The 20,568-nt window shown below is 56.6% G+C and overlaps 1 protein-coding gene across 2 annotated transcripts in view; it reads left to right on the top strand.

The window, feature by feature from the left end:
* The window catches only part of NFAM1 (NFAT activating protein with ITAM motif 1), a 36,537-nt gene extending 23,494 nt beyond the window's left edge, over positions 1-13,043 (top strand). For both annotated transcript variants that reach the window (XM_049627595.1, XM_049627596.1), the window contains 2 exons: positions 5,433-5,520; positions 7,119-13,043. In XM_049627595.1, the coding sequence (XP_049483552.1) occupies positions 5,433-5,520; positions 7,119-7,144 (114 nt within the window). In that variant the 3' untranslated portion in view covers positions 7,145-13,043. The remainder of the gene's footprint in view (positions 1-5,432; positions 5,521-7,118) is intronic.
* The last annotated feature ends 7,525 nt before the right edge of the window (positions 13,044-20,568 follow it).

Genomic DNA, 20,568 nt, shown 5'->3' with positions numbered 1-20,568 from the left:
CATTTTTTATTTCTTGCCAATTCCACTGTGATCAGGGAATATAGTCTGTATGATTTTAATCCTTTGAAGTCTCTCGAAACTTACTTTATGGCTCAGCCTGTATTGTGTGCACTGGCAAAGAACTTGCATTGTGCACGGCTGACTAGGTGTTCTACGTGTGTTAATTGGGTCAAGTCTGTTGATCGTGCTGTATAAAATATTCCATTTCCTTATCAGTTTTTGTTTTTGGTCTATCAGATGTTAAGAGAAGTGAGTTAAATCTGTCCATCTCTTTGTATATTTGTATATTTCTCCTTTTAATTATGTCAAGTCTTCCTTTTTATTCATGTGGGAAAATACTCATGATATATTGTGGCATGAGGAAAAAAAAAAGCTGTACCACTCCAATTTGTTTTTTTAAAAGTAATCTATTCAGGGGCATGGATTTGGACTGGGTCAGGCAGACTGGGGTTCGAAGCCTACTTCTTTTGCTCATAGGTTCTGTTAAACTTTCTGAGTCTTGGTTCCCTAATCTGTAAAGTAGGGTTTAACAGGAGAATATTGCATTTACAGCTTGCAAACGTGCTATGGTTTCTTCCATCCTGGATTTCTTACATCGAGCCCACGTCCCTCTCCAGTGACCCTGCCCTTTCTCCACGACTCGTAACAGAAATGTCAAAACTCTCTGTCTTCAGTTCCTCTCTCTCCTTTTCTGACCCCCCTCAGGAGGGCTTCCTGCCCAAGTATTCATCAAAATCTTCCTCCTCAAGGTCACCATCAGCCTCCACTTTGTTACATCCAAATGTCATTGGATTAAATCCTGGTCCTCATCTTCCTTAATGAATCAGCAGCATCTACCAAACTCTCTTCCCTCCTTGACACACTTTCTTTCCTTGCTTCCAGAACATTCTACACCCTCGTGATGCCCCCTCCTCAGACTCACTGCCGGGGCCTCCTTAGCTTCTTTCACTGGTTCCTCGTGGAACCCTGACTTCTCAACATCAGAGTCCAGTCCTGGGACCCTTTCTCTTCGATCTTCTTCCCCATCTTCAACCCCTGGGTGATCTCACTCAACCTTAAGGTTTGACACCATCTATATTCTGACAACTCTCACGTTTCTACGTCCAGCCCAGACACCTCCTCTGAACACCAGAGTCCCTCCATCCGAGTCACCGGCTTCTCTCTCAGACCAGCCTCCAGGTCTTTACCCACTGAGGTGCCTCGACTCATGGTCTTCGTTGTAGGGACGGACTGCTCCAGCCTTCCAGTTGTCCAGGCTGAGCCCTGGAAGTCGTCCTTCCCTTGTTTCTGTCACGGCTCACATTTGATCTGTCAGCGCGTCGCGTTTCATAGCATGTCCGGAATCCCCGCCCCCCACCACCCTTTCTTGTCTGCTGCCTTGCAGTTGGTTTCTGATCAGCTGGCCTATTGTTATCCTTGTCCTTGGGCAGCAGCCAGAGCGATCTTGCTCAAGCACAGATCACATTCGCTCTGCTCGGGGCCCTTGGGGAGTCAGAGAAGCAGCCACAGAGCTGGGGCGAACCTGAAATGGTCTTAGTAAGGAAACCACCTGTGGGAGAAAATGGGGAAGGCTGGGCAAGCCATCAGACCAATGCAGAGCTGGTCCTGAGTGAGGAAAGTGGGAAGGACGGCAGAGAGGAAGTCCCGAGGCCGCACGGTCTAGGGAAGGCTCTGCAAGGCCGGTGGGAGTGCACACGCGCGTGAGAGGAGGTCCTTTGCCAGGGTAGGAGGCTGTGCGGGCACCCCCACTGTGCTTGGCCACCGGCTGGGAGGAGGCCCCAGGGCCTCCGTGGCCTCCGTGTACCCATGATGATGGCTTCCAGAGCCCCGCAGCCGGGGCCCCTGGTCAGTACTGGTCCCTGGGCCTGGAGGTCTGGGGAGCACGTTCTCACAAGTGCCACCAACCTCCCAAGTTTCCTGCCTCACTCAGAGTTGACGTCAGAGCCCCCGACAGAGCCTCCACGAGCTCTGCCCTCATGGTCTCCCCCTCTCTCCTGTCACACTGGCTTCCTTGCTGTTCCCAAACACCAGGCATTCCCTCACCACGGGGTCTCGCTGTCGGCCGTGCCCTCTGTTCTGGAGTGTCCTTTCTGCAGCTGTCCATGGGGGCTGCTCCCTCCCTCCCTGGCACCCTGCTCAGATGGCACGTTGGCCATGAGGTCTTTCCTGACCTCCCTTTTAGAATACAAGCTCCCCACCCCCTCCACGACCCCAACCTCCCTATCCTCCTTCTCCGTGTCCCTCTGTGGTCCTTATGGCCACCTCTTACTTTTGTGACTGTGGTTTGTCTCACACAGTGGGTGCCTAGCAGTCAAGTGCCATATGGACAAGCGGAGGGCCGTTCTTACCCTCCAGATGCCTGGGTTTCCACGGGGCTCGGTGCTGGGCACCCCGGGGCACATGGGGGGCATCTGCTCTGCGGAACACCTCCCTCAGCTCTGCTACATCCTCAGCCTGGCCTGCTGCCCTCCTTCCTGCCCACTGCAGCGGGGGGACCTCACTAACACACCATCGATGCGGTCGCTTCCCACTCAGAAGCCTCCAGGGACTCCCCACTGCCAGCTCTTCAGCCTGGCAGCCTTCGTTGGAGGGCTCTTCCAGCCCTGCCTCCCCGGCCTCCTGTCCCCTCAGTGGGCCATTCATTTCAGACATGCCAGGACCTTGACCTACAGCAGAGGTACTTCTTCTCCGATGAGTGCTGCCCCTTTTGGCACAACACCCCCAAATTGCCCCCAGCTGCCCCCAGAGTGCGTTGTGCAAGTCTCTAAGTGCAGGTGCCCGCAAGAGTGCAGCTCCTGTGTTTTCCTGGTCACAGGGAGGGGTAGGTCTTACAGGGGGACCAATGTCTAGAACCCTCGTACTAGGTCCTGGCCCCGGGGCAGCTGACTTCAGCTTTGGCTTCAGCTGACCTGGAGGAAGGCTTTGCCACTGACTCCACACTTCAGCACTGACAGCCATTTGGGTCAGCACTGTGGCCCACAGAGCAGCAGGAAGCAAAGGACTTGGGGGGCCCGGGTCCCAGACAAACAGCCCTGGCCCAGCACAGCACAGGCCAGCATGGCCTGAGCACAGTACGTTCCGAGCCGCCCCAGCTCAGGCCAGCCTAGCTCAGCACAGCCCTGCTGTAGCCCAGCCCAGCCCAGCCCAGTGCAGCCCTTTGAGAGGCCAGGGCAGTCCTCTCCCAGCAGGCACACCCCGAGGGAGGCAGTTCCCATCACCAACAAGGAAGGCTAGGAGGTGCGGAGCCCCCAGGCCGCCAGGCATTTCACAGCCCAGCGAAGCGGGTCACACCCTGAATGCAAATGCAGCCCAGCAGGTCAGGGCTTGTCAAAGGCTTCACTCAGCAGCTGCTAACTGGCAGCGACCCCTGCAGCCTGCCCTGCCCTCAGCCCCCCTGCCTCTCCTGCCCTCAGCAGGGTCAGAGGCCGGTGGGGTCCCGCGACAGGGTGTTCTTCTGTGTCTCAGAAGTCCCCCAGCCGCTGCCTGGCCCAGGGGGAGTGCGTGGAGCTGGGGCAGGAGGCCTGAGTTTCAATCCTGGCTCTGCCACCCAAGGGGGCTGTGTGACCTGAGACATCTTTGAGCCTCTCTGGGCTCATGTGTGATAGGCAGCCCACGTGGGCTGGACGTGAGGGAGAAGGGAGCCACCTGTGGGACCCCAGACCGGCTCCCCTGCTGAGATGTCAGCAGGGAGGCCCTTTTTTCCCTTCACTCTGTGACCGGAAATGTCCAGCTTGGAAGGGCTGCCAGCTCGGAGGAGATCCAGGTCTGGCGGACAGAGGCTGGGGGCACAGGGCTGCTGAGTAGCAGATGCCTATTCTGTGTGCCAGGCAGGCCTGAAGACCAGAGAGGCCTGAGCAGGGGCCCTAGAGGTCGCCTTGCACTGGAGATGGGGCTTCTCCTTGGGGCAGTCTGGCCCCCTTCCCTCCCTGGAGGAGGGTCAGAAGCCCCTCTCCTCAAGACCCCTGACTCAGGGCCCCTTGAACTGATCCCCAGGGCTGCCTAGGCATCTCTGTGTGTGATGCCCTTGAAGTGAGGGTCTCCGGAGCGCCAATGGTTTATTACTCGGGTTTTCATGCACTGCTACCTCTCAGCGCCTCCCTCCCTCCTCTCCTCCCCACCTCCCCCCTCCCTTGCCTCAGAGCACCACCTGTCTCTCCAGCCTGCCTCGGCAACCCCTGCTTGCCTGTTGCCAGGGAAACCACCTCCTTGGCAACCAGCCGGCTTCCATATGACATGTACAGAGCGGGAAGGGAAGGTTCCTGCCTCTCGCCGAGGCCGTTGGTGGCTCTGATGTGCCAACCCCGAAGAACAGCGTTTGCTCCTCGCATGGGACCCGGGTGCCCCCGCAGAGTCTGGAGGAGGGTCCAGGCTCTGACCGCGGAGAGGGGAGGGAGGCACCAAGCCTCCCCGGACAATTGCTCAACTCATAGTCCTTCAGTAGGTGTTCAGCACCTACTATTTGCCAAACCCTGTGCCAAACATACAATCTCTCATTTAATCGTGCTTTGAGCCTGCAAGGTAAAATATGATTATTCCCATCTCGCAGGTGAGGAAACTCAGACACAGAGAGTTCCAGGGGCTGTCCAGGGCTGGCACATGGTCAGAGCTGAGAGCCATGCTTACTCTTGTCTGATTTCAAGGCCTAGCTCTTTCTACCATCCTGACACCTCTGGCCAGGCTGTTCATAGCTAGGCCAAGAGTAACTGTGGCCTCAAGGCACACGCCCTGGTGAGCAAGGAGCCCCCTCATCATAGCTCCTGTGGTGCCAGTCTCCAAGCATGCCCAGCAAGCTGTAGGTTCAGTGACCCAGACACGCACCAGGTACAGCTTAATGGGAGAGGTGTATGACCCGGCAGGTGCCTAAGTCATCTGTGAGCAGGGGCCGCGGTGGGGGTGTCAAAGGAATCCTATAGGGGTGGATGGGTGGCCAGGACCCTCATGGGTGCGGCGGCTTTGGACCCAGGGAGTGAGGACAGGTGCCGAGAGGGCATCCTATTGGAACCACGGCCATGGGTATCATGGCTGGGAACTGCTGGCAACCAGGCTCTGGAGGGCCTAAGGACCGGCAAGGACTGTGGGAGTGGATCTGGGCCCCTGGCAGAAGCCTGTAGAGGGCCCACCCAGGCTGAGCAGAAGACCTTGAGATGGTGTGAGGCAGATAATAGGGGGCACAGAGAGGAGAGTGTCCGTGAACAAGTGGGAAAGGGCAAAGCGGTTCTGCGAGAGAGAGGAGGGCAGGGGCAAAGGTACAGTGGTATGGCCGTGCGTGACATAGCTGGGCGAGGTAACTGTCCCCTCACAGGCTGTGGCCCAAAGGGCTCTGTTTCCTGGGTGCCCGCAGGCAGAGGTGATCATAACGGGGAGGCCTGGCTGCTGGGACCCAGTCCCTGCCCCCCAGGTCACCTTCCTCTGACCCTTGCCCTTTCCCACAGTCTCTACAGGGCAGAGACACTGAAGTCTACTCCTGCATCCAGACCGTGCCCAGCAGCCTGCCCCCCAAACCAGAGCTTTGTCTCCCAGGTATGCAGGGGGGTGGGGCAGCGTGCCTGGCTCCCCTTCTTACTCCATGGGACCTTCTCTTCTCATCTGTGAAATGGGGGTAAATGGGACCACAGGAGTGAACCTCTTGCAGTCGAATCAGAGCCCTCTCCCCTAGGCAGGTGGCCTAGTGGTTAAGAGGACTAGTGGGTTTGAACCCCTGCTCTGTCCCCAGGCAGCTGCGCAGCCCTGGCCGAGGGGCTTACCTCCGAGCCCGAGTCCCCTCCTCTGTAAACTGAGTCACAGACTTGCCATGAGGGTCAAACGTGGTACTGGGGCCCCGTAGGGTCTTTGCGGTGTGAGCAATGTCTACACTGGTCGATCGGGCAGGGGTTATTAGGTTTCCAGCTGTCCCCAGGCTGACACTGGCTAAAGTTGGAAGCTGGTGTCGGGGCTGGTGCCAGCCTGAGCTGGCCCGGTCAGGGGTCCGTGTTCATCATGATGGAGGCCAAGGCATATCACTTGATCATTATTCTTTCTCTCCCTCTCTCTGTTTTTTTTTTTAATGTTTATTTTTGAGAGAGACAGAGCACAAGCGGGGGAGGGGCAGAAAGAGAGGGAAGCAGGCTCCAGGCTCTGAGCTGTCAGCACAGAGCCCGACGCGGGGCTTGAACCCACGAACGGGGACATCATGACCTGAGCCGAAGTCAGACGCTCAACCGACTGAGCCACCCAGGCGCCACTGGTCATGGTTTCTCTGAAACCTGTTTGCTCATCTGTAAACTGGATGAGTGACCCTTTCCTACAACACCAACTGCCCTGAATTCGAATGAGTTCCAGGTTAAGTAATGTCGACACCCGAGCTTTGGGCATCATAAGGTGCAGGGGGTTCATCGAGCCAGTACAGGAGCCCTTGGGTAGTGGGTGGGCCCACGGGCATCTTGGAAGAGCCGTCAGAAGTGAGGGAGCTGGAACTTGGCCTCCCCCCAGCCCAGGAGGCCCAAGCTGGCATTGTTGACTCCTCTTCTCCAAGCCCGTGCTCTACTCAGCCCTGAACGGGGCCCTGACTGGAATCAGGGCTTCCCCATGCCGAGACCCCCAAGGATGTCTGGGCCATCCTAGGCAGTGCCCGCCCTGTGCCAGGCTCTGAGGTGTCGCCAGGACGGCTGGCCCCTTCGGGAGCCTCGGGTCTGCAGGAACAGTCACTGACAAACAGAGGCATTTGCCGCCCCCTGTGAGGGGTGTGCTGGGGGGAGGCATCGGACTAGGGCCAGGGGAGGGGGTTTTCGGGGGCGCTGAACCAAACCCTGCAGGGGGAGTAGGTGGTGGTCGGGGAGTTGGTGGGGTGGGGGAACACCCAAGGCAGAGGGAAGAGCATGTGGGGAGGCGGAAGGGCTGGAGGGCAGAGAGCAAGGGTGGGTGGAGTGGAGGAAGAGACTGGTGAGGTGGCCTTGGGGACAAGGACGGGCCTCCCAGTCAGAGCTGCGCCTCTGACTAAAATTGCATTAGTACAACTTTGTTCTTTTCCTACCTATTCTTTGTCTTTCTTCCTTTCTCCACTCCTTCTCTCCTTGTGCCCTACCCTTCCTCCTTCCTTCCTTCCTTCCTTCCTTCCTTCCTTCCTTCCTTTTTTTCCCCAGGAGAAAATGCACAGATTTACGAATGACAGCGAATTTAACCTGGTCTATGAAAATCTCTAGGATGAGCTCCACGGGCCCTTCGGTCTCGCCCTGGATCAGATGCCCCACAGCAGCTCCTCCTTCCACAGGACTTGTCCTATCCCAGGAGTGAGGCCCCAGGGGCATCCCATCACCTTGCCCCCACATTCAAGGCACTTCCGGCCTTGGCCTGCCCCCTACCCCCTCCTTCTGTGTCCCAGCCAGACCCACCGGTCACAGCGTTTCACATCTGGCCCTTGCCCAGACTGTCCCTTCTGTCCGGGAGCCCTTCCTCAGTCCTCACAGGCTCTCCTGGACACAGCCCCTCCCCAAGCCCTCCGTACCCTTTCATGGGCTCTCTGGGCACCAGCCTACACCACGGCCTGAGCCGGCGAGGCCAACCGTGAGCTCCTCGGGGAGGTTCCCGGCAAAGGACACTTGTTGGTGCCGTGAGCGCGCGCATCCGCGGGGATGAATAAAGGAACGACTACACAAATACCCCACCTCCGTGCCCCTGCCCAGCTAGGTCAAAGGCACAAGGCGGACGCACAAAGTAGAGGAGGGGGCTGGCGCAGGAGGAATGGGGTGTGGGCCCGAAGGAGCTGTGCAGAGGCGGGGCTGGGCTCTGGGACAGAGCCAGAGGCCAAGGAGGTGGCTGAGGGCCGGTCATCAGGCTGGGGGCCTGGAGCAGGGCAGCTGAGGAAGCAGATCCGGCACATTAGGGGCAGATGGTGGCCAAAAGGGCTGAGCCTCCCGAAGCTCTCCATCCCCCAACGGGGACCCCAAAGCCGTCTCCCATCAGCCTGGCCCTCTACACGCTCTGCCAACACCTGCAGCCCTCCTCCACCCTCAGGGCCTCAGCGACTTCTCCTTCCCCCAGAGGCCTCACCGTCTGATCTCCGAGGACCCCACCCACCTCCTCCCTCTGTCTGCCTTGTGCACCTGCCCCAGTGCTTCGGGGCACCTCCTCACACGCTCTAGCCTAGCCGAGTGGTTTGGTGCCTGGGGCTCCTCTGGGCTGCAGGAGGGCCCCCTCGATGTGGCCGCAGCTCAGGCCCCGTGCAGACAGTGGCCCTCAGTGCTTGCACAGAGCCGTTTCTGGGGCTCCAAGTCCTCAGCAGCCCTGCTGGAACCCGTTACACAGGCAGGAGGGGGCTAAGGGTGGGGATCACCTGGGCTGTTGGGCTCTGCTCCTTCCCTCCCCTGCTCTCCTCCACCCCTGCTGCTCTCCGCAACCTCATTTGTAAAATCCTCCCTCCCACCCCCGTGCTCTTCCCAGAGGTCCTTGAGGGAGGGGCCCTTGCACACAAACCCCAAACGTGTCTAGGGGCGCTGGGGGGGCCCAAGGCATGAGCCCCGGCCCTGGGCCCTGGGCCCTGAGCCGTACTGGGCAGCTTGAAGGCAGCACTGGGTCTGCAGGTCAGGCCCTTCCCTCAGGGTAGATGGGCTGGGGGGTCTTGGGGGAAGGGAAGCAGCAGACTGACATTCGAAAGAAATCCCAGCCCCTCTGCTAGGTCGGCCCGCAGCCTCCTTGGGCCCACAGGACAGGGCAGCCCACAGCCTCCAAGCTTGGTTCTGAGCCTGCTCTGTGAGCACAGCGCAAGGAAGGCTCTAGTGGGATTATAAGGTTGAGTGGAGAGGGTCCTGCTCACCAGGAGGCTGGAGTTGAATGAATTCCTTGCCTGTTCAGGGGGCGAAGCTGCCTGCAGAAGTGTCTTCCAGGCTCCGGGCTCCAACAGGCGGACTCCAACGGCCCGGCCCGAGGCAGAGGCCAGGGTTGGGAGTTGGGGGGAGGGGAGGCATACTAGGGGGGGAGGGGAGGCATGCTGCTCAGGGTACAGCAAGCCTCCCCAGAGACACCAAAGCCAGCAAGACCAGGAGGAGGCTACCTGCTGGGCCTGGGCCTCTCTCTCCTGGCCCCAGGACCCCAGCCCCTCAGGCTGGGAGTCAGACTTTTCCAGCCAGCCCCGGGGGTACCGGGGAAGCCTGAAGGGGCTACACCCGCTTGCCCTGGTCCAGGCTGCCCTGCCCCGCCCCCTGTCTCTTCTCCACAAAGGGATAAAACCTACATAGGATCTCGTCCCTCCTGGGCTCAACAGTTCCCACCCACCTGAGCCCGAAGGGCTGGTGCAGGTGGAGGGGTGGCAGATTACTTTAGGGGGTGCAGGTGGCAGTAAGGGAGGAGAAGGCGACAGAGAGGGCTTCGAATGGCGCTCCTTGAGGGCAGGCAGGCTTGTGTGGCCTCTGGACTCTGAATGGGCACAGGGGGGAAGAACCAACCACACTTGGGAGCCCTTTGAGGCCGGGTGGCTGCTGGCCTCTCTCGACCCCAACTCCACCTCCCGGCAGCCATGTCCCCCTGAGCCTTGCTTTCAGTGACAATCAAGACCTCTGGGCGTGGCTCAGAGGGGACAGAGGGGAACTCTGCTCCTCCAGAGGCTCGCGGGTGTGCGTTTTCTCTGCACTCAGCCTCCGGGAAAAACAGGCTATCACGGAGCAGTGTGGAGGGGGTCCGCTAAAAGAGGGGTTAGGTCTCCCTGGGGGAGATGGAGACCCAGGCTCTGTAGCCCCCACAGGGAGCACCCAGGGGTGGGGGCAAGGCAAATAGAGAGGGATGGCATGGGGAGGGCTGTTCCTGGCCCAGGCGGGACAGGAGTGGCCGGAGGAAGAACGGTCAGCTTGGAGTACCCCGAGGGAGTCGGATCGGAGGGGAACAGGTGAAACCCTGGTGAGTGGAGCCCTAGGGGGCCCCAGACCCAAAGGGTGGATGGCCACATCCTGAGGGCGGATTCCTGGCCTAGAGCTGTGGACCCCCCTCCCCCCCCCACACCCCGTGGCCCCTGAGGGCCAGGCCCTGGGCACCGCCTCTTCCCACCCAGACCCTGCCCCAATTCAGGGGGACAGTCTCCGTCTAGCCTGCCTGGCTCTGACGGGGATTTCCTTCCAGCTCTCAGCGGAGCCCCCCCTGCCCTCCTAGGTCGGGCCTTGACACCCTCTTCTGAGCCTCAGGCGTCCGAAACAGTTCAGCTTACTTCTGGCACCCTCCACCTCCTCTGGGGCAGCCCCTCAGAAATGGCCCCCGCTGCCCGTTCCCTCCGGGTTTCAGCCTCCAACCCCCTTTCTGCTCCTGCTCCTCTCAGGTGCTTGCCTGAGAAAATCATCCCTGGAAACCAAACCCAGGAACACAAAAATGGGTGTGGGAAGCGGCTGCCCCTCCTCAGCGACAATTTCCAGAGGATTCTGCAAAGCAGAGTTTCCATGGGAACATGTGCGGTTCCACACAGAACCTCGGTGGGGCCGGGGTTCCCCTCACACCCAATACTGCAGGACCGTGTGGCCTGGGGGCCTTGGCCAAGCAGGGCCACTGCGCTTTGGCCACCAGCCCTCATCAACCTGAAATCAAGTTACTGGCAAATCTGCCTTTTTTTTTTTTTTTTTTTTTTCCCTTCTAATTTAAAGGCGCCCTCCATGCTAAGGATGCCTCTGGGATTTCCAGGATGGATTTTTATGTAGCTCAATAGGTTCCTTGGCAGACTGCTCAGCCAGGAGAGGTGGGCCATGGCCCCAGCCCCGCCAGGCTGCCACAGCGGCGTCTCTCTGTCCCTCCTTCGTGCCAACGGACGTCATTTACCCGCCTGAGGGGCTTCCTCAGACCTGGATTCAGACTCCAAGAGTTTGGGGACATCAGCAGCACAGGGCCCTGGGACGCTTCCCTTACTAGGCTCCTCCCTTGACCTGCGGTCATAATCACGGCCTGCGAGCATTGGCGGGGCATGGGGCCGACCCTCCTCTCTGCACTCTGCGTTTAGGATGTGTTTATCCAAGCAGGTGATGCAGGCGTAACAGGCATAATGCAGGCTGTAAAATTCCCTCTGATGCTCCCGCCAGTTACAGCCTCCATCCCGGTGCCCCCGCCCTGAGGTGACCACTGGGTCATTTGGGGGTGTGTGTGTGTGTGTGCGTTTTCTTCCAGACTGTTTTTATTGCATCCACGTACCTATATGCATGTACACGAACATATAAAATGTATGGTGCTTGCGGGGGGCTCTGAAGAGCTTACATGGAATGATTCTGTAGGTGCTTGCTTTGTTCATACAGCCCCACGTGGTGGAGATCCGCCCGTGACAGCCACGCAGAAGCTGCCAGACTCTTTAATTACAGCAAAGGATTCCACAGGACCGATGGATCCTAATTTAGCCAAGCCCCTAGAAACGGCCTTTTCCGTTGTTTACAATTTCCAACCTCACAGAAGGGGCCGCAGGAAACATCCTTGGGCGTCATTTGCAAAAACTTTCTCCTTGGGGAAATGACGAGAAGGAATCCCCGGGGCCTAGAGCGTGGACATTCACTGTTTTAACAGAGGCTGCCAGAGGGGTCACGCGTGGAGTTTGTACCGGTTTCCGTTCCTCAAGCCTATCTACAAGAGCTCGTTGAATCCTGAAAACACCCTGCCAAGTGAGGGGGGGGGGGCATCTTATCTTCCCTTTTTACCAAAGCAGAAACCACAATTCAGAGAGGCTGACTGGCTAGAGGTTATATAGCACAGAAGGGGCAGCGCTGGGTTGCCTCCAACTGTGTGTGGCCCTCCTGACTCCATGGGTCAGGTGAGGGGGGGGGTTGCATAAAGTGTCTTAGATGGACTCACGGCCCCCAGGGCTGGGGAAGTCCTTGAAGGGACAAATTTCTGCCAGAGATCAACGACCAGGCTTATATCGCTCAGAATCGTAGGGGCGGGGGGTGGGGGGGTCCTCTTTGGGGTGGTCTGTCTTCTTGGGGAAACGAAGGCAGGTCAGTAGAGGTGATGGAGTCGGGGCTGCCCAGCAGCCCACCCACACTGCGGGGCTTGGCTTCAGGCAGCCTAGACATTTGGATCCCTTAGCCTCCCCTGGAAATTTCCGGGCACAACATGCCTGGAGGTGTGAACTGCCTCTTGGAAGCTTCATAATCCGGGATAATGCTGCTGTAATTGGCATTGTTTTTGCATTTACAATCCTCTCGTTACCTGAAAACCTGCTTGCGATGGCTGTATCTGGAGGGGGTTTAATTTTACCACTTGGCGGACCTTGGGGGGCTGAGGAGCACAAGCTTTTCCTCTGGGCCCCTTGGCCCACCCCCCGCCCCCATTCAGATTCCCCAGTGAGTGCCACAGGCCTGGGTGGCCCAGGCTGGTTGACCTCGCGGCCTTGGTTCAGGGTACAGCCTCCCCACAGGAGCCCCAGCCTGATCAGGGGACTGCTTTTCTCCCCAATTCCCCTTCCTTCCTGGGTCCAGCCCACCCAGCTCGTCTCCCTTCAATCCTTTCTCCTCCCAGGGGCTCCTGGGTGGCTCAGTCCGTTGAGCATCCGGCTCTTGGTTTTCAGCTCAGGTCATGATCTCACAGTTCGGGAGCTCGAGCCCCGCGTCAGGCTCCGTGTTGACAGTGCAGAGACTGCTTGGCATTCTCGCTCTCTCCCTGTCTCTCGGCTCTTCCCCTTCTCTCTCTCTCTTTCTCAAAATAAATAAAGAAACTTAAAGAACATCCCTTCTCCTTCCAGCCCTTCCCAGTCTCTACCACCAAACTGATCTTCCAATGGCACGGATCTGACCGCACCTCTCCCCTCTCTCAAAACCCTGCAATACCTCCCATTTATTCATTTCAACAAAGGAGCCGAGATAATTCAATGGGGGAAAAAACAGGCTTTCAGCAGACAGTGCTGGGAGAGATGGATGTCCACACGCGGAAGGAGGAAGTTGGGCCCCTTCCTCACACCCTCTACGAAACCTCACGGTGCCTTCCTCTGTCCACGGGATGGAGCCTTGACTCCTCAGGCCAGGACTCCGGGCTCTTACAATATTTGTCCAGCTCCAGTGCGTGTGCTGAGTCTGGGACAAGAGACAGATGGTTCTGTCCTCGTGTTATCGTCAGCCTCGTTTCTTTTTTTTTTTTTTTTAATTTTTTTTTTTTACGTTTATTTATTTTTGGGACAGAGAGAGACAGAGCATGAACGGGGGAGGGGCAGAGAGAGAGGGAGACACAGAATCGGAAGCAGGCTCCAGGCTCTGAGCCATCAGCACAGAGCCTGACGCGGGGCTTGAACTCACGGACCGCGAGATCGTGACCTGAGCTGAAGCCGGACGCTCAACCGACTGAGCCACCCAGGCACCCCCCCCACGTCAGCCTCATTTCTGACCAGCTCCCACCGGCCCGGGCACCCCAAGCCCCAGCCGTGCTGCCATCCGCAGCTGCTGTTCCCCAAGATGCCAAGCTCCCCCACCTCCGAGCCCGTGCTTCTCCCACTTTCTCGGCCCCAAGGCCCTTCACCCCGTTCTTTGCTCGAGGAATTCCCGCTCAAATCGTACCTTCTCTGGGAAACCTCCTTCAAAACCCCTCCCCCACCGAAAAGTTTATTCGTTTCTCACCTGCTCTGACCCCTTTGAGTTGAAGCCGTTCACCCACATCCATCTCCCCGACCCCCCGGCCGGCCCTGAACCTTCTGAGCGCGGGCGAATGTGCTATGCGTTTCTCTTTGCGCCTGACGCATCGCAGGGGCCCAAGAACCATTTGTTTGAAGAATAAATGAACTTCTTCCCCTGCTGGCAATTTAGTGCCCCCGTTCTCACTGCAGGAGGAAGGACGACTGTATTTTCCAATTTCCGGGAAGTGAGCCCTAGTAGGTGATCCATTTTACGTAGGTGAAAATCGAGGCAGGCGTGTCGCACCATCCGCACCAGGAGAGGGGAGACTGAAAGCGCGGGTCCTGGAAGCCTCCAGCACCCTCCCTCCAGACGGGAGGGGCCGGGCTCCGTGTGGAGCGGTGGGAGACCAGGCCCGGGGCACGTGAGAAAGAGGCGAGCGGCGGGCCCCTGGCTTCACCTCTTGGCCCTCAAAGCTGTCAGAGGCTCGATCGAGGCCACGTGCCTGTGGAACATGCGTCAGGGGCCGAGAGCCCTGTTAGGGTGGTTCTGTTAATTGATCCCAGAAGCCCCTGTCGCTGCCAGGGAATGCTTCAGCCGGCTCAGCAATGTTCTGACCACTGTCCCTCGCCTCACCAGATGGCCTTCCCTCCTGCCTCAGCTGCCTCTAGGCTAGGCCGGACAGTCCTGACCATGCAGGGCCTAGGCCCCTCCACACAGCCACTGATCCCATGGCAGCGTGCGGGGTGGGAGCACAGAAGACGCCCCTGCTGTGTCCTCATGTTCCGGCCAGGTCAGAGCCCCCCCCCCCCCACCCCGACAATGGCTGGATGGGTAAGGGAGAGTCAGGGATGCTCAGGCCTTAAAAAGGCCCCGTACTGGGGCGCCTGGTGGCTCAGTCGGTTAGGTGCCCGACTTCAGCTCAGGTCATGATCTCGTGGTTCGTGAGCTTAAGCCCCACGTTGGGGTCCGTGCTGACAGCTCAGAGCCTGGAGCCTGCTTCAGATTCTGTGTGTCCCTCTCTCTCTGCCCTCCCCTGTTCACACTCTGCTGTCTTTCTCGCTCTCTCTCAAAGATAAATAAACATTAAAAAAAAAAAAAAAAAGGCCCCGTACTCCGGCCTCTCTGGACCCAACCTCAAATGCTCCCCACCTGCCTCCGGCAGCCTCACAGCCTACTACCTCCTGTGGGCAGGAGCCCTGAGGTGCTGTGTATTGGGGGTGAAGAAGAGCTGCCGGCCCCTTTGACCTATTAGGAAAAGTCTGTGTGGGTGAGGCCTAGCGGGGAGAGAGACTCTGGGACCAGGTGACCAGGCCCAGAAATAAAAATGATAACTGTGGTGATGGAAAGTGAGCCCTGAGCTCCCGCACCTGGGCCTCCTCAGCCTTGTGCAGTGGGTTACCCTGCCTCCCGGGATGCTGTGAGGAAGCCGGGAGAGGCGGAGGAGAGAGCTGATCCCAGGTCGGCCTGGCCCTGTGGCTGGTGCCCCAACCCCACGGCTCAGTGCTAGAGGGCACGCTGTCTTCTCCCTGGGTTCAAGCCTGGAGTGGGAGATCGCAGAGAGCTTTAAGATGCCCCAAAAAACTGCTAATGGGTATGGGCCTTCTTTATGGGGTGATGAAAATGTTCTAGAATTCGATAATGGTAATGGGTGCCCAACCTTGTGAATATGCTAGAAGTCACCGAACCGTACACTTCAAAATGGTGAATTTTATGGTATGTGAATTATATCTGAATGAGACATAACAAAAGTAAACAAAAACTGCCTTGTTTAAACACTTTCTGTATCCCCTGTCCACGACCCCCAGGACAGAGGACCGGGCACACACACATACACACACACACACACACTTCTTCCCTGGGACCCGGCCCAAGTCCGCCATCCACCCCTCCACCCCAGGCTGCCCTGCCCTCCCTCCCTCCCTCCTACGCAAGGGTCCTTCCAGGCTCTGGCAGGTGTAGTCCCCTCTGCCTACCATGTACTTGCATGCCTACTGTGTTCCTATCTGGAGCTAGACACTGTTCCCATTTTATAGATGAAGAAACTGAGTATCTGAGAGATATAGCAACTTGCCCAAGTGCTCACAGCTGGCAAATGGTGAAGCTGAGATTCAGGGCCCGGAAGTCACCTCAGAGCCCACGATCTGAACCTCTTTGCTCCGTTGCCTTCTGCTGTCGCCTGAATAGCAGGCCTCGCGGAGACGTCCACACCCTAATCCCTGGACCCCTCGAGTGGTACTCTATACGGCAAAGACTCTGCGGGTGTGATTAAGGATTTTAAAATGGGGAAATTATCCTGGTTATTACAATCGCAAGCGTTCTTATACGAGGGCGCGGGGGAGACGACAGACAGAAGGCAGAGAGCAATACGAGGATGGGAGCAGAGAGACGTAAAGTTGCTACATTGCCCACTTTGGGGGAGGATGGAAGAAGGGCCCAGGAGCCAAGGAATGCAGCTCTAGAAGCTGGAAAGGGTGACGAGGCAGATTCTCCTCAAAGATCTGGAGGGAACGTGGCCCTGCCAACCCCTTGGTACCAACCTGGTAAAACTGATTTTGAATTTCTGGCTTCCGGGGCTGCCAGAGAATCAACATGCACTGTTTTAAGACACCTGAGTTTGTGGCAATTTGTTACAGCAGCCCTAGAAAATTAATACACTTTTTGGGGCACCCTGGTGGCTCAGTCGGTTAAGTGGCCCACTTGGGCTCAGGTCGTGATCTCGCGGTTCGTGGGTTCGAGCCCCGCATCGGGGTCTCTGCTGACAGCTCAGAGTCTGGAACTTGCTTCGGATTCTGTGTCTCCCTCTCTCTCTCTGCCCCTCCCCCACTCACACTCTGTCTCTCTCTCTGTCTGTTAAAAATAAATAAACATTAAAAAAAATTTTAATAAACATTAAGGGGCACCTGGGTGGCTCAGTCAGTTGAGCGTCCAACTTTGGCTCAGGTCATGATCTCACAGTCTGTGAGTTTGAGCCCCGCGTTGGGCTCTGTGTTGACAGCTCAGACCCTGGAGCCTGCTTCGGATTCTGTGTCCCTCTTTCTCTCTGCCCCACCCCTGCTTGTGCTCTGTCTCTCTCTGTCTCTCAAAAATGAATAAACATTAAAAAAAATTTTTTTAAATAAAAATTTAATTTAAAAAATTTAATAAAAAAAAAAAAGAAAATTAGTACACTTTCCCTACTGGAAAGGTCTATTCAGTCTTCCAGGCCCCCTGGTCAGGTGGCTCACCCTGTGCTCCTCGTGGTTGCATCTCACAGCTCTGACCCTGGAGGTTGCCGCTGCCACAGCCGCTGTGCTAACCCCAACCTTGACCTCTTCCCTCACTCCTGGCATTGACATTGCCAGGCTGGCATCATCCTTCAGTTGCCCAAGGGTAGGCAGCTCTGGGGCATGGCAGAGGAGAAAAGTGAGACTCAGAGAGGGGCAGCAGGTGCCCAAGGTCACTCAGCAGGCAAGAGGCAAAGCCAGGTTTGAACTTGGACCTGGCTGATTCTTACTGGTGCTACTAATGACTGTCCTCTCAGCGGACACTCAAGAAATGCCCCTGAATGAGTGACAGTTAATAAAGTGTTCCTGAAAGACAGGAAGACACAGAAACCCAAGGAAAACACATTGTGGGAAGGCTGTGGGAGCCTCAAGGAGAGTAAACCAAGCTTGAGCTAACCAAGGAAGGCTTCCCGAAAGAGGGGACTTTAAAAGGCATTCCACACAGAGAATATCATGAGCTAAGGCCTGAAGGTGGAAGGACGTGTGAGGTGTTTGAGGGAGGCTGGGGAGATGACACCAGTCCCAGGTTGTGAAGGGCCTTGGGTACCAGGCTGAGGCCTGAGGGGCACCCAGAAGTCGGGGAGCAGGAGAGAAAACCCCCTACACTGTTCTTTAGGAGGCAACTTGAGCGAATGGCTCTGGGGAGGCCGGCCTGTTTCATTTGGAGGCTGCTGAGATCGGCAAAAGTTTGGAACTGGGACTGAGGCCGAGGAGGTGTGGGCTAGGGCAGGGGACTAGACTCCAGAGCCACTTTGGAAGGGAGAGGCCGACAAGATCTGGTGATCTACTGGTCTCAGATGTCCATGCCCCAAACAGTGGACAGAGGCTGGTTCAGTAAACGCAACCAGAAGTACCAGAGTGGAGCACCAACTTGGGGAGAAATCCCGGTGGCAACCAAGAGGAGGCGTCCTGAAGGCAGCCAAGAGAATGGATCAGGACTCAGGAGACAGGTTGAGGCAGCAGACCCATGGTGAGGAGAAACCGGGAAGGCTCTGGCGGCTGGAGCTGTGGGAGGAATGAGGCAGTTAGGGAAGATGTGCCAGGAGGTGACAAGTGCACCCACGGTCAAGGACTCTTAAGAAAAGGCCCTTTCCCTCATCTGTCGCTGCTGCCTCAGGGCACCAACCCCAGCACCCATCCGGGCCCATATGGAATTGGACCTTTCCCCGTGGGCTTCACTTTAGGCAAACTGATAGCAAATCCTAAGCCAATAAGAGCAAATAAATGAGGGGTGATTACCGACAATAGAAGAGGGTACACCACGGGGTGCCTCCAAATAGCATCTCCTCCAGTACATTTTAAGTGCTTTATAGGTCATTAACTACTTGACAGAGAGAGCCTGACACTTAAAGCCAAGAATTCTGCGCCTCTGCCGGGGAAAATCAATCAGAAATGAAGATCGAGCATTGTCGACGTTAAGATGTTCGGTGGGCAAACGGGATTTGATTTACACATAATCTTAAGGCCCTCTCCATTGGGTGAAGTGGCCACACTGGTATCCGAGGCTGTTTATACATCCCAAACTTAACCTCCCCCTGCGATATGTTGTTGTTGTTATTGCTAATGAAATATTTCAAAGACATGGGAAAGCACGGGGACAAGCTTAAATGTCTAAGCCTGCCACCCGGCTCTGTCAAATAAAACATTACATCTATGGTTGGAGGACCCACTTTGTAAAAATGTGACTTGCTTTTTCTTCCGTCTTTTCAAATCCTTTCTGTCTTCCAGCCCCACCCTTTCAGGGAGACCGAGGCTGACCACCCATCCCTGCCCAAGACATTGCTCCTTCCTCTGAAATCTGAGCGCAATTACTGCCTCTTTAATTAACTTGGCGATTAATCACCACCTGCTTGTGAAACAGCTTTTATTGTCCTTGTCCATCTCGCATGTGGGATGTGGGTGGGGGTGGGGACCAGGCAGGCAGAAAGAGGAGGGACAGGCAGGCTGCGGAGAGTCTGCTTGAAGAAGAGGCTGAAAAGACTTGATATCCAGAAGATCAGCTTGCTCCTGGCTCCATTTAAGCAGTTGCCAGGTATCAGGAACTGAGAGAGGCTGGAGATAGGACCCCAGAAAGCAGTGGGCACTAGGAGGGTAATCTGCTGTTGCCGTTCCCCTCTGGCCAGAATGTTCTTTCTTCACTGAGCCTTGTTGCAGGCTGAATTGTGTCCCCCCAAAACATGTTGAAATCCTAACCTGTGAATGTAACCTGATTTGGAAATAGGGTCTTTGCAGATGTAATGAAGTTAAGATGAGATCATACTGGATTAGGGTAGGACCTACAACAAATGACTGGTGCCCTAATAAGATGGCCATGTGAAGACAGAGACACAAGGAAACTCCCTGTGTCACCAAGCCAGCTCCTCTGCCTGAATCTGAACATCCAGGATCTTAGGTAGCATTTTTCTGGCCAATTAATGCTCTCACCCAACTCTAGGAACAGCTCCTACACCCGCTTTTATCAGAGGAAGCCTTTTCCCCAATCCCATCTCAGATACCACCCTTCAATCAAAAGGACCAGCCTAGGGGCACCTGGGTGGCTCAGTTAAGCCTCTGACTTTGGCTCAGGTCATGATCCCGCGGTTTGTGAGTTCAAGCCCCGCGCTGGGGCTCTGTGCTGACATCTCAGAGCCTGGAGCCTGCTTCAGATTCTGTGTCTCCCTCTCCCTCTGCCCCCTCCCCTGCTCACACTCTGACTCTCTCTGTCTTTCAATAACAAATAAACGTTAAAAAAATAAAAAAAAAATAAAAAAAAAAAAAGGACCAGCCTGGGACAGGGTGGGGTTTACAAGGACTCGCTTTACCCCCAGAATAGCACATCTGCTCAAGTCAGTTTCCCTGTGGCTCCCCCCAGAAAAATCCTCCCACATGCTCCCAGACCCTCAGTGCTGGGCATAGTAGCCTGGTTGGAACACAATGCTTTTAACTTTCCCTGTGATTTGGGGAGGAGGGGGTCCCAGCAAGGGAGAGGACCCAGAATTTAACATGGAGGCTAGGGATATCTCATTCATGCTGCCAACCACAGTGCTGCGTACAGCACGTGCACTGAAATAATCTTCCAAACCACCGTTTAATCACTCCAATCCTTGGACAGATGGGGAACTGAGGCCCTGACACTCCACAGAGCATCGCTGTGTAGAGATCTGAGGTCCAGTGATGTAAGCGTGTCCTAGTATCAGCTCAGCCATCACTCCCAGGTAACAGCATTTCTCTGCACGTCAGTCTCCCCATTCTTGAAGAAGAAGAATACTATCTTCTAAAGATGTTACCAACCTTACAGACAGCTCTAAAAACCTGTACGCACCTTTTCCGTTAATTCAATCAACACATGCGTTTGAGCACATCCTGTATCCTGGGGACACAGTGGTGAGCACCACAAACCCAGTGTCCCGACCTCAAGGTGCTACCTATTTGGTAGAAAAAGGCAAAGAAATGCAGCTATACTCGGGTGGTTAAGTGTTAGATGGGGTGCACGGAAGCAGCGATGAAAAGGCTGCGGATCTCAGGAGGGCTCAAAAGAGCAGCGGCGGCCGCAGGAAAGAAAAGGCAAAGAATGAAACCCGCAACCCCCACCCACTGCCTGAGCCCCTTCTTCATCTCTGCCAATCAGGCCTCAGCACCGCCGGCCGGCCGACCAATCAGAGCTGGAACAGGAGCGCTTGGAGCAGGGCCCGGGCTTCCCGCGGGAGGGCGGCTGGAGCCCGCACGCCCCGCCCCGCCCCGCCCCGGCCCCGCCCCGCCCCGCCCAGGCCCCTCGGCACTTTCTTGTGAGCACC

This window comes from Panthera uncia, chromosome B4 (genome assembly GCF_023721935.1).
Source record: "Panthera uncia isolate 11264 chromosome B4, Puncia_PCG_1.0, whole genome shotgun sequence".
In the NCBI taxonomy this organism is placed as follows: Eukaryota; Metazoa; Chordata; class Mammalia; order Carnivora; family Felidae; genus Panthera; species Panthera uncia.
This window is presented reverse-complemented; position numbering and strand designations above follow the sequence as displayed.